Source organism: Ahaetulla prasina, chromosome 6 (assembly GCF_028640845.1).
Source record: "Ahaetulla prasina isolate Xishuangbanna chromosome 6, ASM2864084v1, whole genome shotgun sequence".
Classification (NCBI taxonomy): domain Eukaryota; kingdom Metazoa; phylum Chordata; class Lepidosauria; order Squamata; family Colubridae; genus Ahaetulla; species Ahaetulla prasina.
The window spans coordinates 15,306,018-15,327,446 of NC_080544.1; the positions used below are offsets into that span (position 1 = coordinate 15,306,018).

At 42.9% G+C, this 21,429-nt stretch overlaps 1 protein-coding gene across 1 annotated transcript; it reads left to right on the plus strand.

The window, feature by feature from the left end:
- The first annotated feature begins 10,821 nt into the window (after window positions 1–10,821).
- Window positions 10,822–20,879, plus strand: LOC131201225 (mannose-binding protein-like). Its single transcript, XM_058188989.1, has 5 exons — window positions 10,822–10,978; window positions 11,655–11,856; window positions 13,285–13,392; window positions 15,174–15,257; window positions 17,450–20,879. Exons 2-5 carry the CDS (start codon window positions 11,664–11,666, stop codon window positions 17,821–17,823), a joined length of 759 nt encoding a protein of 252 aa, XP_058044972.1. The 5' UTR covers window positions 10,822–10,978; window positions 11,655–11,663; the 3' UTR covers window positions 17,824–20,879.
- Window positions 20,880–21,429: the final 550 nt, after the last annotated feature.

The following is a 21,429-nucleotide window of genomic DNA, read 5'->3' on the forward strand; positions in this document are numbered from 1 at the left end:
CCGAGGAAAAACCGTGATGCCGGGGTCAGAAAAATGGGTGTTTTGGAAGCCAATTTTTTTTGGAACCCAAATGCAAGAATGGAAGCCGGGACAAAATTAGGGGTTCAATTTCATGCTTAAAAATGGTATTTCTTGCTGTTTTTGAAATTTAGAGTTTTTGGTGCCTTCCGAGGAAAAACCGGTCAGAAAAATTGGTGTTTTGGAAGCCAATATTTTTTTGGAACCCAAATGCAAGAATGGAAGCCAGAAAAAGTTTAGGAGTTCAATTTCATGCTTAAAAATGATATTTCTTGCTCTTTTTGAAATTTAGCTTTTTTGGTGCCTTCCGAGGAAAAACCGTGATGCCGGGGTCAGAAAAGTGGATGTTTTGGAAGCCAATTTTTTTTTGAACCCAAATGAAAAAATGGAAGCCGGGACAATATTCGGGGTTCAATTTCATGCTTAAAAATGGTATTTCTTGCTGTTTTTGAAATTGAGCGTTTTTGGTGCCTTCCGAGGAAAAACCGTGATGCCGGGGTCAGAAAAATGGGTGTTTTGGAAGCCAATTTTTTTTAACCCAAATGCAAGAATGGAAGCCGGAACAAGATTCGGGGTTCAATTTCATGCTTAAAATGGTATTTTGCTCTTTTGAAATTGAGCTTTTGGTGCCTTCGAGGAAAAACCGTGATGCCGGGGTCAGAAAAATGGGTGTTTTGAAGCCAATTTTTTGAACCCAAATGCAAGAATAAGCCGGACAAGATTAGGTTCAATTTCATGCTTAAAATGGTATTTTGCTGTTTTGAAATTGGCGTTTTTGGTGCCTTCGAGGAAAAACCGTGATGCGGGGTCAGAAAAATTGGTGTTTTGGAAGCAATTTTTTGAACCAAATGCAAGAATAAGCCGGACAAGATTGGGGTTCAATTTCATGCTTAAAATGGTATTTCTTGCTCTTTTGAAATTGAGCGCTTTTGGTGCCTTCGAGGAAAAACCGTGATGCGGGGTCAGAAAAATGGTGTTTTGAAGACAATTTTTTGAACCCAAATGCAAGAATAGAAGCCGGGACAAGATTCGGGGTTCAATTTCATGCTTAAAAATGGTATTTCTTGCTGTTTTTGAAATTGAGCGTTTTTGGTGCCTTCCGAGGAAAAACCGTGATGCCGGGGTCAGAAAAATGGCTGTTTTGGAAGCCAATTTTTTTTTGAACCCAAATGCAAGAATAGAAGCCGGGACAAGATTCGGGGTTCAATTTCATGCTTAAAAATGGTATTTCTTGCTGTTTTTGAAATTGAGCGTTTTTGGTGCCTTCCGAGGAAAAACCGTGATGCCGGGGTCAGAAAAATTGGTGTTTTGGAAGCCAATATTTTTTTGGAACTCAAATGCAAGAATGGAAGCCGGGAGAATATTAGGGGTTCAATTTCATGCTTAAAAATGGTATTTCTTGCTGTTTTTGAAATTGAGCGTTTTTGGTGCCTTCCGAGGAAAAACCGTGATGCCGGGGTCAGAAAAATTGGTGTTTTGGAAGACAATTTTTTTTGAACCCAAATGCAAGAATAGAAGCCGGGACAAGATTCGGGGTTCAATTTCATGCTTAAAAATGGTATTTCTTGCTGTTTTTGAAATTGAGCGTTTTTGGTGCCTTCCGAGGAAAAACCGTGATGCCGGGGTCAGAAAAATTGGTGTTTTGGAAGGTAATTTTTTTTTGAACCCAAATGCAAGAATAAAAGCCGGGACAAGATTCGGGGTTCAATTTCATGCTTAAAAATGGTATTTCTTGCTGTTTTTGAAATTGAGCGTTTTTGGTGCCTTCCGAGGAAAAACCGTGATGCCGGGGTCAGAAAAATTGGTGTTTTGGAAGACAATTTTTTTTGAACCCAAATGCAAGAATAGAAGCCGGGACAAGATTCGGGGTTCAATTTCATGCTTAAAAATGGTATTTCTTGCTCTTTTTGAAATTGAGCGTTTTTGGTGCCTTCCGAGGAAAAACCGTGATGCCGGGGTCAGAAAAATGGGTGTTTTGGAAGCCAATTTTTTTTTGAACCCAAATGCAAGAATAGAAGCCGGGACAAGATTCGGGGTTCAATTTCATGCTTAAAAATGGTATTTCTTGCTCTTTTTGAAATTGAGCGTTTTTGGTGCCTTCCGAGGAAAAACCGTGATGCCGGGGTCAGAAAAATGGGTGTTTTGGAAGCCAATTTTTTTTTGAACCCAAATGCAAGAATGGAAGCCGGGACAAGATTCGGGGTTCAATTTCATGCTTAAAAATGGTATTTCTTGCTGTTTTTGAAATTGAGCGTTTTTGGTGCCTTCCGAGGAAAAACCGTGATGCCGGGGTCAGAAAAATGGGTGTTTTGGAAGCCAATTTTTTTTTGAACCCAAATGCAAGAATGGAAGCCGGGCGAAGATTAGGGGTTCAATTTCATGCTTAAAAATGGTATTTCTTGCTGTTTTTGAAATTGAGCGTTTTTGGTGCCTTCCGAGGAAAAACCGTGATGCCGGGGTCAGAAAAATTGGTGTTTTGGAAGACAATTTTTTTTTGAACCCAAATGCAAGAATAGAAGCCGGGACAAGATTCGGGGTTCAATTTCATGCTTAAAAATGGTATTTCTTGCTCTTTTTGAAATTGAGCGTTTTTGGTGCCTTCCGAGGAAAAACCGTGATGCCGGGGTCAGAAAAATTGGTGTTTTGGAAGACAATTTTTTTTTGAACCCAAATGCAAGAATAGAAGCCGGGACAAGATTCGGGGTTCAATTTCATGCTTAAAAATGGTATTTCTTGCTGTTTTTGAAATTGAGCGTTTTTGGTGCCTTCCGAGGAAAAACCGTGATGCCGGGGTCAGAAAAATTGGTGTTTTGGAAGGTAATTTTTTTTTGAACCCAAATGCAAGAATAAAAGCCGGGACAAGATTCGGGGTTCAATTTCATGCTTAAAAATGGTATTTCTTGCTCTTTTTGAAATTGAGCGTTTTTGGTGCCTTCCGAGGAAAAACCGTGATGCCGGGGTCAGAAAAATGGGTGTTTTGGAAGCCAATTTTTTTTTGAACCCAAATGCAAGAATGGAAGCCGGGACAAGATTCGGGGTTCAATTTCATGCTTAAAAATGGTATTTCTTGCTGTTTTTGAAATTGAGCGTTTTTGGTGCCTTCCGAGGAAAAACCGTGATGCCGGGGTCAGAAAAATGGGTGTTTTGGAAGCCAATTTTTTTTTGAACCCAAATGCAAGAATAGAAGCTGGGACAAGATTCGGGGTTCAATTTCATGCTTAAAAATGGTATTTCTTGCTCTTTTTGAAATTGAGCGTTTTTGGTGCCTTCCGAGGAAAAACCGTGATGCCGGGGTCAGAAAAATGGGTGTTTTGGAAGCCAATTTTTTTTTGAACCCAAATGCAAGAATGGAAGCCGGGACATTATTCGGGGTTCAATTTCATGCTTAAAAATGGTATTTCTTGCTCTTTTTGAAACTGAGCGTTTTTGGTGCCTTCCGAGGAAAAACCGTGATGCCGGGGTCAGAAAAATTGGTGTTTTGGAAGCCAATTTTTTTTTGAACCCAAATGCAAGAATAGAAGCCGGGACAAGATTCGGGGTTCAATTTCATGCTTAAAAATGGTATTTCTTGCTGTTTTTGAAATTGAGCGTTTTTGGTGCCTTCCGAGGAAAAACCGTGATGCCGGGGTCAGAAAAATGGGTGTTTTGGAAGCCAATTTTTTTTTGAACCCAAATGCAAGAATGGAAGCCGGGACAAGATTCGGGGTTCAATTTCATGCTTAAAAATGGTATTTCTTGCTCTTTTTGAAATTGAGCGTTTTTGGTGCCTTCCGAGGAAAAACCGTGATGCCGGGGTCAGAAAAATGGGTGTTTTGGAAGCCAATTTTTTTTTGAACCCAAATGCAAGAATGGAAGCCAGAAAAAGTTTAGGAGTTCAATTTCATGCTTAAAAATGGTATTTCTTGCTCTTTTTGAAATTGAGCGTTTTTGGTGCCTTCCGAGGAAAAACCGTGATGCCGGGGTCAGAAAAATGGGTGTATTGAAAGCCAATTTTTTTTTGAACCCTAATGCAAGAATGGAAGCCGGGACAAGATTGGGGACTCAATTTCATACTTAAAAATGGTATTTCTTGCTCTTTTTGAAATTGAGCATTTTTGGTGCCTTCCGAGGAAAAACCGTGATGCCGGGGTCAGAAAAATGGGTGTTTTGGAAGCCAATTTTTTTTTGAACCCAAATGCAAGAATAGAAGCCGGGACAAGATTCGGGGTTCAATTTCATGCTTAAAAATGGTATTTCTTGCTCTTTTTGAAATTGAGCGTTTTTGGTGCCTTCCGAGGAAAAACCGTGATGCCGGGGTCAGAAAAATTGCTGTTTTGGAAGCCAATTTTTTTTTGAACCGAAATGCAAGAATGGAAGCCGGGACAATATTCGGGGTTCAATTTCATGCTTAAAAATGGTATTTCTTGCTCTTTTTGAAATTGAGCGTTTTTGGTGCCTTCCGAGGAAAAACCGTGATGCCGGGGTCAGAAAAATGGGTGTTTTGGAAGCCAATTTTTTTTTGAACCCAAATGCAAAAATGGAAGCCGGGACAAGATTCGGGGTTCAATTTCATGCTTAAAAATGGTATTTCTTGCTGTTTTTGAAATTGAGCGTTTTTGGTGCCTTCCGAGGAAGAACCGTGATGCCGGGGTCAGAAAAATTGCTGTTTTGGAAGCCAATTTTTTTTTGAACTCAAATGCAAGAATGGAAGCCGGGACAATATTCGGGGTTCAATTTCATGCTTAAAAATGGTATTTCTTGCTCTTTTTGAAATTGAGCGTTTTTGGTGCCTTCCGAGGAAAAACCGTGATGCCGGGGTCAGAAAAATGGGTGTTTTGGAAGCCAATTTTTTTTGGAACCCAAATGCAAGAATAGAAGCCGGGACAAGATTCGGGGTTCAATTTCATGCTTAAAAATGGTATTTCTTGCTCTTTTTGAAATTGAGCGTTTTTGGTGCCTTCCGAGGAAAAACCGTGATGCCGGGGTCAGAAAAATGGGTGTTTTGGAAGCCAATTTTTTTTTGAACCCAAATGCAAGAATAGAAGCCGGGACAAGATTCGGGGTTCAATTTCATGCTTAAAAATGGTATTTCTTGCTCTTTTTGAAATTGAGCGTTTTTGGTTCCTTCCGAGGAAAAACCGTGATGCCGGGGTTAGAAAAGTGGATGTTTTGGAAGCCAATTTTTTTTTGAACCCAAATGCAAGAATAGAAGCCAGGACAAGATTCGGGGTTCAATTTCATGCTTAAAAATGGTATTTCTTGCTCTTTTTGAAATTGAGCGTTTTTTGTGTCTTCCGAGGAAAAACCGTGATGCCGGGGTCAGAAAAATGGGTGTTTTGGAAACCAATATTTTTTTTGAACCCAAATGCAAAAATGGAAGCCGGGACAAGATTCGGGGTTCAATTTCATACTTAAAAATGGTATTTTTTGCTCTTTTTGAAATTGAGCGTTTTTGGTGCGTTCCGAGAAAAAACCGTGATGCCGGGGTCAGAAAAATGGGAGTTTTGGAAGCCAATTTTTTTTTGAACCCTAATGCAAGAATGGAAGCCAGGACAAGATTGGGGATTCAACTTCATACTTAAAAATGGTATTTCTTGCTCTTTTTGAAATTGAGCGTTTTTGGTGCCTTCCGAGGAAAAACCATGATGCTGGGGTAAGAAAAATGGGAGTTTTGGAAGCCAATTTTTTTTTAATCCAAATGCAACAATGGAAGCCGGGACAAGATTCGGGGTTCAATTTCATGCTTAAAAATGGTATTTCTTGCTGTTTTTGAAATTGAGCGTTTTTGGTGCCTTCCGAGGAAGAACCGTGATGCCGGGGTCAGAAAAATTGCTGTTTTGGAAGCCAATTTTTTTTTGAACTCAAATGCAAGAATGGAAGCCGGGACAAGATTCGGGGTTCAATTTCATGCTTAAAAATGGTATTTCTTGCTCTTTTTGAAATTCAGCGTTTTTGGTGCCTTCCGAGGAAAAACTGTGAGGCCGGGGTCAGAAAAATGCGTGTTTTGGAAGCCAATTTTTTTTTGAACCCAAATGCAAGAATAGAAGCTGGGACAAGATTCGGGGTTCAATTTCATGCTTAAAAATGGTATTTCTTGCTCTTTTTGAAATTGAGCGTTTTTGGTGCCTTCCGAGGAAAAACCGTGATGCCGGGGTCAGAAAAATTGGTGTTTTGGAAGCCAATTTTTTGAACCAAATGCAAGAATGGAAGCGGACAAGATTAGGTTCAATTTCATGCTTAAAATGGTATTTCTTGCTTTTTGAAATTGGCGTTTTTGGTGCCTTCGAGGAAAAACCGTGATGCCGGGGTCAGAAAAATGGAAGCCGGGACAAGTTTCGGGGTTCAATTTCATACTTAAAAATGGTATTTTTTGCTCTTTTTGAAATTGAGCGTTTTTGGTGCCTTCGAGGAAAAACCGTGATGCGGGGTCAGAAAAATGGGTGTTTTGAAGCCAATTTTTTGAACCAAATGCAAGAATAGAAGCAGGACAAGATTAGGTTCAATTTCATGCTTAAAAATGGTATTTCTTGCTGTTTTTGAAATTGAGCATTTTTGTTGCCTTCAGAGGAAAAACCGTGATGCCGGGGTCAGAAAAATGGGTGTGTTGGAAGCCAATTTTTTTTTGAAACGAAATGCAAGAATGGAAACCGGGACAAGATTTGGGGTTCAATTTCATGTTTAAAAATTATATTTCTTGCTGTTTTAGAAATTGAGCATTTTTTGTTCCTTCGGAGGAAAGGAGTGCAGTGTAAATCTATTTACTGATCCTTGGGAAGGAAGAGCCTTTGGTACTAGCAAAGCCCTACCCTAGCTCTGGGGATAAAAGGCAGGGGGCAGAGATGAATAGGTGTTGCTTACAACTATTTTTTATATTTTTATTTATCTGTCACAACAGTATATATAAGTATAAGCATGAAATAATTATACTATATATAAGCATATATATAATCATAAGTATGTAATAACTATATGAAATTGGATGCAATCAGAGGAAACATTAGGACAGGAACGGTAGGCACATTGGTGCTCTTATGCATGCCCCTTACAGACCTCTTTGGAATGGGATGAGGTCAATAGTAGATAGTTTTTGGTTAAAGCTTTGGGGATTTTGGGAAGAGACCACAGAGTCAGGTAGTGCATTCCAGGCATTAACAACTCTGTTTCTGAATTCATATTTTCTGCAATATAGATTGGAGCAGTTCACATTAAGCTTAAAATCTATTGTGTGCTCGTGTATTGTTGTGATTGAAGCTGAAGTAGTCTTCAACAGGAAGGACCTTGTAACAGATGATTCTAGGAGTTAAACTCAGGTCATGTCGAAGGCGGCGGAGTTCTAAGTTTTCTAAACCCAGGATTTCAAGTCTGGTGGCATAAGGTATTTTGTTGTAATCAGAGGAGTGGAGAACTCTTCTTGTAAAATATTTCTGGACACGCTCAATTTGTATTAATGTCCGAAATGAGGTGTGGGTTCCAGACAGGCAAGCTGTATTCAAGAATTGGTCTAGCAAATGTTTTATGTGCTCTGGTTAGTAGTGTCCACCTCTTGGACTTGTTAGCCTGCTGTGTGTGAGAGAGGGAGAGTTTTTGCTGGGGCTGCTGGTGCTCCTAACAAAAGAAACATTTATTTAACTACAGAGGGTTTGTCATGTTTGGGAGCCGGGTCAGAACACAGACATTCTAAAATAAAATAGCAATAATGCAAGCACTTACTGAGGATGAACATCTGGTGTTTTGAAACTATTGATGTTTAAGACTACACTTTTCCTCAGATTGTCAGTAGGTCATATTCTCCCTCGCCTTCCTTGTTTAGATTTTTAGTTGTGTGATTCACGTGCCGTTAGGTGAGCAGGCCATCGCCTTGATCTATTGGACATGCTCCCAGTTTTCTCCAACTTAGGTTGAGCCACTCCAGTGGTGGGTTTTAAACATTTTTTACTATCGGTTCTGTGGGTGTGGTTTGGTGGGCGTAGCTTGGTGGGCGTGGCAGGGGGTGGGTATTGTAAAATCTGCATTCCATCCCCAATCCAAGGGAAGGATACTGCAAAATCTCCATTTCCTCCCAATCAGCTGGGACTTTGGAGGCAGAGAATAGCTGGGGGGTGGGGCCAGTCAGAATTTTTACTACTGGTTCTCCGAACTACTCAAACTTTCCGCTACCAGCTCTCCAGAACTGGTAAGAACCTGCTGAAACCCACCTCTGAGCCACTCCCCCCCCCTAGCAACTTCTGGTGCTATGCAAAGGAAAATAAAAATGAAACATGAAAATTGCGAAAAAGAAAAAAAAAGAAAAAGAATAATAGAAAAAGAAGTAGCTCTCAATCTACTTTACAGCAGTTTTCCTTAGAATTATAAATGGACCTCTTACACTATAATTGCAACCTTACCCTCTTCCTTCTGCTGTATTATCTTGTCTAATCATCAAAACAGTAAGTCATAAATTCATCTGTTTCCTTTTTATGTTAAAAGTCCATAAGGGATTTCTAATAATCAATAATCATCAATGTTATTTTTTTTTCTCTGATCAAAGAATTTACTTTGGCATCTCAGCAAGTTCCATCTTCTTCTCCATTGTCGACATTGCTGAGTCTTTCCATCTTTGTATATATATATATAAAATAATCTCACTGCAACTATCATGTACAAAAACAAAGTGTCATGATATTTTTTCCCGATTGTTTGTCCACCAATCCCAAGGAGAAGACTTCTGGTCTCAATCTTTCAAATCCTCTGAAAATTCAGAATTTTCTACTTTTTTTTTTCACAGTTTCACTAAACATAACAAAATGTCCCTTTGTGTTGTTCAGATTTCCAGTGTAATGTTTGAAGTGCTTTTGTACATTCTATACAATTTGTCTGGTGACCCATATCAACATTATATCATTTTTAAAAAATTCTCTTTACGGTTACAACATAATGAAAATGTCAATCCTTTCATCCACAAATTTTCCCATTGTTTCCATCTGTACATTCTCACCAAGGGATGTGGTGGCTCAGTGGCTAAGATGCTGAGCTTGTCAATTGAAATGTCAGCAGTTCAGTGGTTCGAATCCCTAGTGCCGCATAATGGGGTGAGCTCCCGTTACTTGTCCCAGCTTCTGCTGACCTAGCAGTTCGAAAGCACATAAAAAATGCAAGTAGAAAAAATTGGGACCACTTTTGGTGGGAAGGTAACAGCGTTCCGTGCACCTTTGGCGTTTAGTCATGCCGGCCACATGACCATGGAGATGTCTTCAGACAGCACTGGCTCTTCGGCTTTGAAACGGAGATGAGCACCGCCCCCTAGAGTTGGGAACAACTAGCACATATGTGTGAGGGGAACCTTTACCTTTACTATATTCTAACCAAAGTTTTTAGGCCATTTTATCATATATTCTTTCACTTCTGTTACAAGTTAGAAGTTTGTACACTTCAGCAGTAACACATTCATCGTTTCTACACAATTCTATTTCAAACTCAGTTTTACAATGTTCAAAACCATAAATTCTTTTCTCTACTAAAACCCTTCAAATAATTGTAAACAAGAGAACCTCTGACCTTCAAATAATTGTAAACAAATTTCACCAGTTTCAAAAGATTTTGAAAATTTTGAAGCTTTAGTCAAAGATTCTAGTCACCTATATATTTTGTATGTATTTGCAACTGTGAATGGATTGCACTCTGAATGGAATCATGTTTTGGCAATGAATTGGTACTCAAAACAAATGAAATGAAATGAAATATGAGAGCATAAAAAATCCAGAAAACAAAAGAAAAAAGACCTTTGTACAAGAACTAATGTTTGGTCGGAAATATGAAACCAGCTATAATTCAGAGTTAATCATTCGTTCAACTAATCTCTGAGAAGGCCATGAGGAGTGGAAAAATTAACTTCTGAGGGGAAGAAAGGTAAAAACAAAGAGGTAAAAACTCATTGACAGTGAAAAGGTCACTAGAATAAACTAATTATTTAAGGAAGGGATCAGAAAAACTATCTGCTGCTGTGATGTGTATTCCGCTCTGCTTTCTCACAGCTTACTCATGCCAGGAGCTTCCATGAAAAAGTTTGACCGTGGATGTCACATGGGACTAGGGATGGGCTGCTGGGGGTTCACAGGGGGTTCAGGAGAACCTCTAGCTGAGATTCTGTGCAGTTCAGAGAACCTCCAAATCCCAATTCTGGCTGCCCCCACCCTGCCCCGCCCCGCTCCTCCCATGAGTCCCTCAGGCGGCCTGTTTTGGATGCAGGTAAGTGCAGGGCATGCATGGAGGCTCAGGGAGGGCAGAAAACAGGCTTATCAGAAGTTCAGGAAGGCTGGAAATGGGTGAGTTTCCGGCCCCCAGAAGGCCTCCGGAGCCTGGGGAGGCCATTTTAGCCCTCCTGGAGGCTCGAGGAAAGCCCCCAGAGCCCGGGGAGGGCAAAAATGCCCCCCCATCATGGTGCAGGAGGCTGACTAGACCACACCCACCTTGGCCACACCCACCCAGCAATCGGGTAGAGAGGCCCTTGCTAAAAATTTTGAAGCCCACCTCTGCATGTGACCCTTTTCTTCCATTTTGGATAATTGCAGAAGGTTAAAAGCCACCTATATCTTTAAGCCACCCATTGCACTGCTGAAAGAGTTGGATTGAAGAGGTTTATAAGTCTGCTTGATCAATCAGTCAGTCAGTCAGTCAATTCCAAAGAGTTATGGAATTCAGCCCTATGTAAATTAATCTGATTTGGCAACTGACAGTGATTTTGTAATAAATAAACTGGGTGAGAGTTTATACCAAGACACTGCAGGCATGCCGGTAAACAGAACTAGGCAAAGATTAGTTTTGCAATCCAATATCTTGAGCAACAGCAGAGATAAAGTAAAACGCATCTCTGCACGCCTTTTTCTCTTTCTGTTCGTTTTGTTTTTCTTGCTGTTGAGAAGAGAAGAGAATCTACTCCTTCTGGATCAATCTTCATCTCTTTCCAGGGTGAAGGAACTGCATTAGCTGACCAAGGAACACTCTGGTAAGCAAGGCTGATTTCATGTTCAGCTCAAACTCTGCTTTGTAAAACTTTACAGCAAATATTTTGCAATTTCTACTTCTATTGCCGCCTCCTGAGAAGTTTGAATCTAAGAGCTGGAGAACTTAGGCTGAATGACTGATTAAATAACTCAATAATGTCACTACTTGGCTAATTTATTTATTTTGCATATATCATCTCTACTTGGAGCATGTTGTTAATGATGAGTATGTAGCTTTGAACTGCAAGGCGAACAAACAAGTCAGTCCTAGAGGAGATCAACCCTGACTGCTCTTGAGAAGGCCAGATCCTGAAGATGAAACTGAAATACTTTGGCCACCTAATGAGAAGGAAGGACTCACTGGAGAAGAGCTGGGAAAGATTGAGGGGAAAAGAAGAAGGGGATGAGAGAGAACGAGGTGGCTGGATGGAGTCACTGAAGCAGTAGGCATGAGTTTAAATGGACTCCAGAGGATGGTAGAGGACAGGAAGGCCTGGAGGAACGTTGTCCATGGGGTCGCGATGGGTCGGACATGACTTTGCAACTAACAACAACAAATGTAGCTTTGAACATCATCCAGATACCTCACACAATCTATTTTGGTCTATTAACTTTAAATGATGAATAAAACCACATTAACCCCAAATAATCTCTCCTTAATTTTGTTCTCAATCCAAGGTACCAACCATGCATTTCCTTCAACCTTTCAACATTATGCTGCTGCTCTTCTTAGGAGCATCGTTGGCTTTGACTGCTGCTCCGGAGACAAGGAGTTGGGATACAAATTCCTGCACGGTGTTGGCTTGTGGAAATCCAGGACTTGCTGGTTTACCAGGAAGAGATGGAAGGGATGGGGCCAAAGGAGAGAAAGGAGATATGGGTATAATTTCTGAAATCTCTCTCTTTCTCTCTCTCTCTCTCTCTTTCACACACACACACACACACACACACACACACCAACACAATGTGTTCATTACACAACGCTGTATATTTAATCTTATTTTTGTATTTAAACAAAAAGAAGGAAGGACCTTTAACACAAAAGTTGTAGATTCTTCTTTGCTTTTTGTCACGTTGGAAAACTTCCAGCTAGGCTGGAAGGAGGGGTTAAGCGAGGATCTAGCTTAGAGTCTTCCATAGCAGCAAGAAGCATAAATGTGACTTCCCACCAAGATCCATGAAGTTGGTCCATCTGGTCATTCCCAGGGAAAGGCAAGAGTCTGGGGAAAATTCTAGAATAAAGTTGCTTACTTTAGCTATCTGAGAATGGCTTTGGTTTTCATGCAACTGATCCAGCGGTGGGTTTCACTTACCTGTACCACCGGTTAGCCCCGCGCACGCATGCTCACTTCACATGTGCCATCCACACATGCACCTGGCCTTCCGCGCATGTGCTTTGCTTGCTCACTTCCCTTCTGCGCATGCACCCGGCCTCAAAAACATGCCTAAATAGGACAGCATAGAGCTGGGGCAGGTGGGCGAACCCACCTGTGATCTCCGCTACCGGTTCGCCCGAACCAGTCCGAGCTGGCTGAATAGCACCTCTCAACTGATCCTTTAGCCCAGCAAAACATCATGTCATTGGCAGACATCCTTTTGATTTGGAGAGGTCTTCTTGTGTCCCCTTCTCCACTTCACAGAGAAGACGCAGAGACACGCGTCCCACAGTCCTTTATATTTGCAACAGACCTGATTTTCTGTAGTGAAAGCAAGACTTGGCAGCTACAGTGCAACGGCCTGCCAAGTTCCGAGTTCTTTATCTCTTACAGAGACAGAAGCCCACGTGTCCAAGATCCGTTGCCAAGAGCTCACAGAAAAAAAGCCTTTGCACAGTCCAGGCCTTTAACTCCCAAACAACCGATCTGCAGATCGCACTTGGTAGCTTTTGTCCGTACAAGGGCCAGATGGCAACTCCACCCGCTTTTATCCCCTGTGGGGTGTGGCTCAGTGACTCAGCACTCTCTGGGCCTGCCACACCTCTTCCTCTGCTGTACAGCCTCTCTTTCCGACGCTGCCTAGGGTCAATCCAGGATTGATCCTCCTTGTCCTCTATCTGTGGGGGCTCTGACACACCTTCTTCCTGGCCTTCCCCTGGCACTTGAGGCGTTGCCAGGAAGGAGGGACCTAGAGAGGGAGGCCTTGTCGGCTCCTCTCCCTCACTCCCCGAGTCATCCTCCTCCATGAGGACAGGCTCGGGAGCTGGAGTCACAATAGGTCTGATGGATAGATGCTAAGTGGGGCTTGGGGAAGGGGATGGCTATTTTGGGGAAATGGAGTCCAAGAGATGCTGCTTTGTCTCAAACTCTAGGCCTCCAAGTGAAGGGTCAACAAGGAGTCCCTGGCAAGGCTGGTCCTGCAGGACCAAAGGGGAACACAGGAGCCCAAGGCCAGAAAGGACAAAAGGGAGAAATGTCAGGTAAGAAAGTTTTGTGGGTTTTTTTTTGATGGTGAGCTTTGCCTGCATGAGAAGGAAGGGGAGTTTCTGGTATTTCCAAAAAGAGCTCAAATATTTTGCAATGTCCATCAATAGCACTTGTCAACAGTTCTGCCTTTCTTGCTTTGCTTTTCTAGCCTTATCTAATTTCTAGCGGAGAGCAAATTCCTTGTCTCAAATCCTGGAAGGACAAATGTAAACCTCTTGATCATTGTAATTCAACAAAGTTCTGTAATTCCTGATTCAAGTGTGAGTCTGATTACCTCAATCAAACTGTCAACAATTTCTCAATTTATAGCTTATAGGTTTTGGGCTCGTCCCAAACTAGCATTTATTCTTTATTTTTATCTAAGTTCTCTTATTTAACTTAAGCGCTGATTTTAATGGAAATATATATTTTTTTAAGCAGCCCTCCTTTATAATTATATATTTATCACCTGGTGAACAAAATAAATAAATAAAAGTATTGCATTTATAAAATGAAACACTAGTTTCTCAATATGTACACTAGTTAATGCTTGATCTATTAATACCTGCATTCAGGATTTGCACTGAGCTATGATTATAGGGCCAAGATGGTGAACCTATGGCACGTTTGCCAGAGGTGATACACAGAGCCCTCTCTGTGGGTACACGAGCCATCGCCAGCTGGTCTTCTGGTTTCTGGCATGCCAGCTGGTCTTTGTGGGCACTGGAGTGCCAGGAAATGGCCTGAAAACAGCCAAAAACTGGACCATTTCCAGGCCTTTTCTGGACCATTTTCAGGCTGTTTTCAGGCTATTTTTCGGGCCTGAAAACAGCCCCAAAACAGCCTCAAAATGGCCTAGAAAATAACTGGAAAACAGCTAAAAAACAGTCATGTGCATGCCACCCAGCTGGTCTTCAGGTTTCTGGCATGCCAGCTGGTCTTCTGGTTTCTGGCATGCCAGCTGGTCTTCTGGTTTCTGGCATGCCAGCTGGTCTTCTGGTTTCTGGCATGCCAGCTGGTCTTTGTGGGCACTGGAGTGCCAGGAAATGGCCTGAAAACAGCCAAAACTGGACCATTTTCAGGCTGTTTTCAGGCTATTTTCGGGCCTGAAAACAGCCAAAACTGGACCATTTCCAGGCCTTTTCTGGACCATTTTCAGGCTGTTTTCAGGCTATTTTCGGGCCTGAAAACAGCTAAAAAACAGTCATGTGCATGCCACCCAGCTGGTCTTCAGGTTTCCAATACTCTGATGCATTCACATGCATGCACATTCATGCGGATTGCGGTTTAGCCACTCAGTGCCGAAATGGTTCGCCATCACTGTTATAGGGGCTTCATTTGCCACAAGCTGTTTCTCAGTGGGTTATTTATTTTCTTTTGGAGTTTGGTCTTCACAGTACAATACAGATTTTTCTGGTCTAGATATAATAGACCAGGGGTCTCCAACCTTGGCAAGTTTAAGATTGGTGGACTTTAATTCCCAGGATTCCGCAGCCAGCATGGGGAATGGGGAATTGAAGTCCACAAGTCTTAAACTTGCCAAAGTTGGACACCCCCCACATTAGACAAATAAAATGGGTGGGGGAATGGGAGTGGCTGAAATAGGAAAATTAACTTTTCAACGTTGTATCTTCTGGACTTCTTGCATAATTGTATGAAAGCCTCTAAAACAGGGATGCCAAACTTGTGGCCAATAGGCCGGATGTGTCACGCACTGGCAACGCCCACCCCATTTTCGTGAAGGGGGAAGTTTTGGTGTTTAATTAGTTTTCTTTGTCTCTGTTTTTCTCTGTAGCGGTTGATACAGTTCAAAGGCAAGTTACTGCTTTGGAAAAGACGGTCCAGACATTACAAGCTGAAGTTAGCAAAAGCAAAAAAAGTAAGGAAGAATATGGGTTTGGGGGTTAGCTGTTGGGGGTTTGTGTTTGTGTGCAATATCTCGCGGGACGGGGGGCAGAGAAAGTAACAACGAACAGTGTGGCCAACTCATTCCCTTCCATTCAGTGGTGAGGAAAGTAAGGTTCTGCATTTAGGCAAGAAAACCAAATGAAAAGATACTTAGCTCAATATTAGTAACTGCAACAGGGATCTTGGAGTCCTAGTGGACTATCTACTGAAATATGAACCAGCGGTGTGGCAACACTGCAGCCTCCAAGATGGGCTCAGTCAGGCCAGCTTCAGAGTTGACACAATATGCTGCTGCAGCCAAAAAAAGCCAATGCAATCTCTAGACTAGCCATACCCAATTCCTGCAAATGTTCTTCATATGTTTTAGCCTCCAGCCATCTAATCCTCTTTGTTGCTCTTTTCTGCACTCTTTCCAGAGTCTCTACATCTTTTTTATAATATGGTGATCAAAACTGGATGTAGTATTCCAAGTGTAATCTTCCTAAGTCTTTGTAAAGCAGTACTGATACTTCAAGTCTGTCAAAATCCATCTGGATCTTGAGCCTATTTTCTGGAGAGTTTGGTATTCCCACCAGCTTGGGGTCATCTGCACATCTGATGAGTTCCCTTTCTATTCCCTTATCTAAATCATTTATGAATTTGTTGAAGAATACTGGGTCTAAGACAGGGGTGAAATGCTTTGAAGTCTGCTATCGGTTCGCTTCGTGAGCATGCGCACCGCAAGTGCTAAGAAGCCTTTTCTGAGTCTGCAAAGGTAAGTAGAACAGTGACGGGGTGGGGAACAGCTGTGCCGTGTGATTTAGATTAGCTAGAAAGCAGGATTTCCTGATTTCTAGTGAATATAAATCGCGCGGCACAGCTGATGGTCACATAGCTGATCATTGGAACGCCCCCCCCTTTTTTTAAAGCATCTTTTTACTACTGGTTTCAGTGAACTGGTAGTAAAAAAAAATGCTTAAAAAGTAAAAAAAAGTTCTGACAATCAGCTGTGCGACCATCAGCTGTGCTGTGCGATCGTCGGAACTTTTTTTTACTTTTTTTAGCATCTTTTTACTACCGGTTCCGGCAAACTGGTAGTAAAAAAAATGCTTAAAAAGTAAAAAAAAAAAAAGAGTTCTGATGATCAGCTGTGTGACCATCAACTGTGCCGTGCGATCGTCAAAACTTTTTTTTACTTTTTTAAGCATTTTTTTACAACCGGTTTGGGTGAACTGGCCCGAACCGATAGCATTTCACCCCTGCTCTAAGACAGAACCTTGGGGTATCCCACTGCTTGCTTCCTTCCATGTAGATATAGTTATAAATAAATTCATGTAAGTGTTATCTGCCCAGTGAGGTGGCAATATTCATTGTTATTAGCTGATCTCAAAAGAAACCCCAACGAAAAACAAGAAGACACCGTCCATTCTTTTAAACATCTATTAGATATTGATCTTGACCAATTTTTCAAACCACATAGATATTTCCTCCTCTGCACACCCCTTGCTTCTGAATTTCCAAAAACTCCTTGAAGAGCATTCAAGAGATTTAAATCTGGCTGCAGATAAATAAGAAGCCTGCAGGGAATATAATCAATGGGCAAAGTGCTTTGCAGAATACACATCTACACAATTCCCAGAGAGGAAAATAAATCAAGCTAACAAAGTCTCTATAAGGAAAGCAGAAAAGCTACAAGGATTAAGAATGCTATAGGGAATATCTATCCACAGCTCAGCCCCTCATGATTTCTGGACTAAACTCAGCTTTGCATTGGGTTAGATCGAGTTACTGGATTGGAAAAGGTGAGCTGGTGGCCCTGATTAGTCCTTGCAGGGAGAATAGGCTTCACCAGAGAATAAACCACAGTGAAGAAGGCAATGACAAACCTGGTTAACTGGTGGACCTGGTTAGTCCTTGTATGGAAAGTAGGCTTCACCAGGGAATAAACCACAATGAAGAAGGCAGTGAAAAACCTGGTTAGCTGGTTGCCCTGATTAGTCCTTGCAGGGAGAATAGGCTTCGTTGGGGAATAAACCACAGTGAAGAGGCCGTGACAAATCATTATGATATGATTGCCAGCTAAATCCCTAAGCTAAGCTGGAAAGAGATCTGTCAATGGGCACCTTCAATGTTTGCCTTGAGTTGGTCAAAAGCTGTTTTCATGGGTGATTTTTTTCTGCCTAGTCTTCGCAATGCAGGGCGTGACCACCGTTGGAGGGAAAACCTTCGTTTCAACCGGTCAGAGTGGCAATTTTGCAAGCGGGAAAGCTCTCTGCAGCAACGCCGGTGGAGCTCTGGCGGTTGCCAAGAATGTGGCTGAGAACACGGCCTTGGCGGCAATGGCCAAGAGGAACGGGAAGCACATATACCTGGGTATGAGTGACATCCAGACGGAAGGCAAGTTCGTGTATTTGAACGGACAAGCGGTGAGCTACACCAACTGGAAAAGCTCAGAGCCCAACAACTTGAATGAGGAAGACTGTGTGATACTCCTCCCAGACACCCAATGGAATGATATCAGCTGTGATCACCAAACACTCATTGTCTGTGAACTTTGATCTATCAAGAATGTTGCAGTTTGTATTCCCAGGTGCCTCCATGGAAGAAGACTCAAGTGGTGTCATTAGTGCTCTTACTACCATAACACCCTGACACATCTTTGATATCTTTGTGGCTTGCTATAGATGTCTGTCCATGTTCTAGGAGAGGACAGAATAACTGCATAAGTGCATTGATTTTGTTTTCCAGGCTGAATATGTAATTGTGCTGGGGGGGGGGACACAATAGAGGTACTGTCTCTGTTTTTCTCCATGCATGTTTTGTCTCACAGTATTTTGTTATTATTATATTTTTTAAAAGTGTCATTCCAAGTTTCTGAATTCTTAGGAAAAGCTGGTTGATGTTCTGACCTAAGTTTCCTTAGAAAGTATACAGCACAAACTTAGTCCTGGCAAACCTCTTTTATTCATACGGCTATGAATTTCTGTCATTCCCAGTCCGAAAGGCTTCTCAAACAGTCTTTCACAGGAGTGTTTATAAACACCCACCTTATCTCCCTTGGAATGTTGCCAGAGAACTAATTGCTACATGCAGGGCAAGGCCAAACTTAGCAGAGTCAAACAGAACTTTTCCAAAGCTTTTACCGACAGATGAACTAATTGCTTCCTGCAAAAGCTGACGTCCCATTTGCTCCTCTTTTATATCTTATGGGAGGGGCCAATCATCTCCAAGCCTTACTCCTAAATTGACCCTGTTTTCTTAATTGTTCCTGTATTCTGGCAGCTCTGCACATGCACACACTGGGAACAGGCTCACGCTGTTCTTCTGCCTTGCTGATATCAGACTCCGGAGACTCTGGAGGCATCAAAGAACTACCAGATGGCCTTGGCCCCCTCTCTGCCTCCGACTCAGAGCCATCGTCAGAGTCTTCCCCTGGCTCCAGGACTGACCCATGTTCCTCCCCAACCTCCTCACTGTCGAATCTGCTGCCAGCTCTGCTGGCCACTGGTGGGCCACAACAGTTGAGCAGAACAAAAGAAAGAGCAAATTGTGGAATCAATAGTCCTCTCCTTAAATCTGAAGATTGGTTGGTAACATCTTCAGTTGTTCTGTTCAGATCAAGCTTTGAAAAGGCCTCCAAAATTCTGAGAAATAGAACACAGAATAACAGAGTTGGAAGGGACCTCAGAGGTTTTCTAGTCCACCCTTCCCCGACCTTTCTGGGTTGGCTGCCCAGTGGGTGGAGGGGGGAGAGGTGATGGTTTTATGTGAGAAACAGTCACACTTATGTGCGTGTGCACACACAGCTTCATTTGTGTGAGTGATATGTATGCCTACCTGCTGTGAGCATGAATGGGGCTACAAGTGCCAGTGAGCACCGCTAATGTGAGCAGAGTGCAAGCAACCCACCTGTTGTGACCCAGGTTCCTGGACCCGGACTCCTGGACTCGGATGATTCAGAAAGTGATGGAGAAGACCTGGCAAGCCCTGCTTCTCTTGGGCCCTCTCCCTCCCTGGCACCCACTCAAAGGGAGGAGGAGGGGCTGGCAAGGCCTGATTCGCTCGAGCCTTCTTCTGATTTGGCAACGCCCCAAGAACAGTTTTGGAGTGATGCAAGACTGCGCAGATGTGACCGCGCGCAGCAGAAAAAGCGTTGGGATACAGCCAAAGAATGATGGTCATGCAGTGACATCTGCAGAGACTATAAATAGGAGGCAGGACTTCCTGGTTTTTTGTCTTGGACAAAGCAATGAATTTGCGCGGACAAACTGTATCAATGGAGGGAAGAATATATTTGTGAGTAATTTTGGCCTTATCTATAATTTCCTCGTTATCTCCAGAAGCTTGGCAGGCCCATGGGTAGACGTGGCCAGGACATTTATTTATGTAAATAAAATAGAAGAAGAGGCCTCTGACTGACTCTTTGTTGGGAGTATTGGGGGAGGGAAACAGAACACCACCACTCACATAGCCCGGTTGCGAATAGGCCGTGGCCAGGTAGTGGGACCCCTGTTGCAGTCCAACCACCTGCTCAAGCAGGAGACCAGATTCCATTCCAGACAGATGGCTGTCCAGTCTCTTCTTAAAAGCCTCCAGTGATGGAGCATCCACAACTTCTGGAGGCAAGGTGTTCTACTGGTTAACTGGTAAACAGGCTCAAGCTCAATCCCTCCAAGACGGAGTGGCTGTGGATGCCGGCATCCCGGTACAGTCAGCTGCAGCCTCGGCTGACTGTTGGGGGCGAGTCATTGGCCCCAATGGAGAGGGTACGCAACTTGGGCGTTCTCCTGGATGGACGGCTGTCTTTTGAAGATCACTTGACGGCCGTCTCCAGGAGAGCCTTTCACCAGGTCCGCCTGGTCCGCCAGTTGCGTCCCTTTCTGGACCGGGATGCCTTATGCACGGTCACTCATGCTCTCGTGACATCTCGCCTGGACTACTGCAATGCTCTCTACATGGGGCTCCCCTTGAGGAGCACCCGGAGACTCCAGTTAGTTCAGAATGCGGCTGCGCGGGTCATAGAGGGAGCCCCTCGTGGCTCCCATGTAACACCCCTCCTGCGCAGACTGGCTACCTGTGGTTTTCCGGGTGCGCTTCAAGGTTTTGGTAATGATCTTCAAAGCGCTCCATGGCATAGGTCCGGGTTACTTACGGGACCGTCTACTGCCACCGAATGCCTCCCACCGGCCCGTGCGCTCTCACAGGGAGGGACTCCTCAGGGTGCCGTCGGCCAGGCAGTGCCGACTGGCGACGCCCAGGGGAAGGGCCTTTTCTGTGGGGGCTCCCACCCTCTGGAATGAGCTTCCCCCAGGACTTCGTCAACTTCCTGACCTTCGGACCTTCCGCCGCGAGCTCAAGACACATCTATTTATTTGCGCAGGACTGGACTAGATTTTTAAAATTTTTTAAAATTTTAAATGTCTAAATTTTAGATTTGGTTTTAAATTGGGTTTTATTGTTTATATGTCTATTTTAAATTTTGGCCTATATAATAAGTTTTTTAGATGAATGTTTTACTTTGTATATTTATGTGATTTTATATGGCTGAGTCCCTAGGGAGATAGGGTGGTATAAAAGTATGAATAAATAATAATAAAAAATAATAATAACTGTTCTCACTGTTAAGAAGTTTCTCCTTAATTGCAGTTCGTTTCTCTCCTTGATTAATTTCCATCCGTTGTTTCTAGCTGGTAGGTCTAGTCCAGTGGTGAGATTCAATTTTTTTTACTACCGGTTCTGTGGGCGTGGCTTGGTGGGCGTAGCAGGGGAAGGATACTGTAAAAATCTCCATTCCCTCCCCACTCCAGGGGATGAATACTATAAAATCTCCATTCCCTCCCCACTCCAGGGGACGAATACTATAAAATCTCCATTTCCTCCCCACTCCAGGGGAAGGATACTGTAAAATCTCCATTCCCTCCCCACTCCAGGGGAAGGATACTGTAAAATCTCCATTTCCTCCCCACTCCAGGGGAAGGATACTGTAAAATCTCCATTCCCTCCGCACTCCAGGGGACGAATACTATAAAATCTCCATTTCCTCCCCACTCCAGGGGAAGGATACTGTAAAATCTCCATTCCCTCCCCACTCCAGGGGAAAGATACTGTAAAATCTCCATTCCCTCACCACTCCAGGGGAAGGATACCCTAAAATCTCCATTCCC

What these genes read in the sequence shown, in the direction of transcription:
- LOC131201225 (XM_058188989.1), top strand. Translation starts at nt 11,664, where the DNA reads ATGCATTTCCTTCAACCTTTCAACATTATGCTGCTGCTCTTCTTAGGA. An exon ending in ACAAAAGGGAGAAATGTCAG is followed by an intron (nt 13,393 to 15,173) that starts GTAAGAAAGTTT and finishes TTTTCTCTGTAG; the next exon opens with CGGTTGATACAGTTCAAAGG. An exon ending in AGTTAGCAAAAGCAAAAAAA is followed by an intron (nt 15,258 to 17,449) that starts GTAAGGAAGAAT and finishes TTTTCTGCCTAG; the next exon opens with TCTTCGCAATGCAGGGCGTG.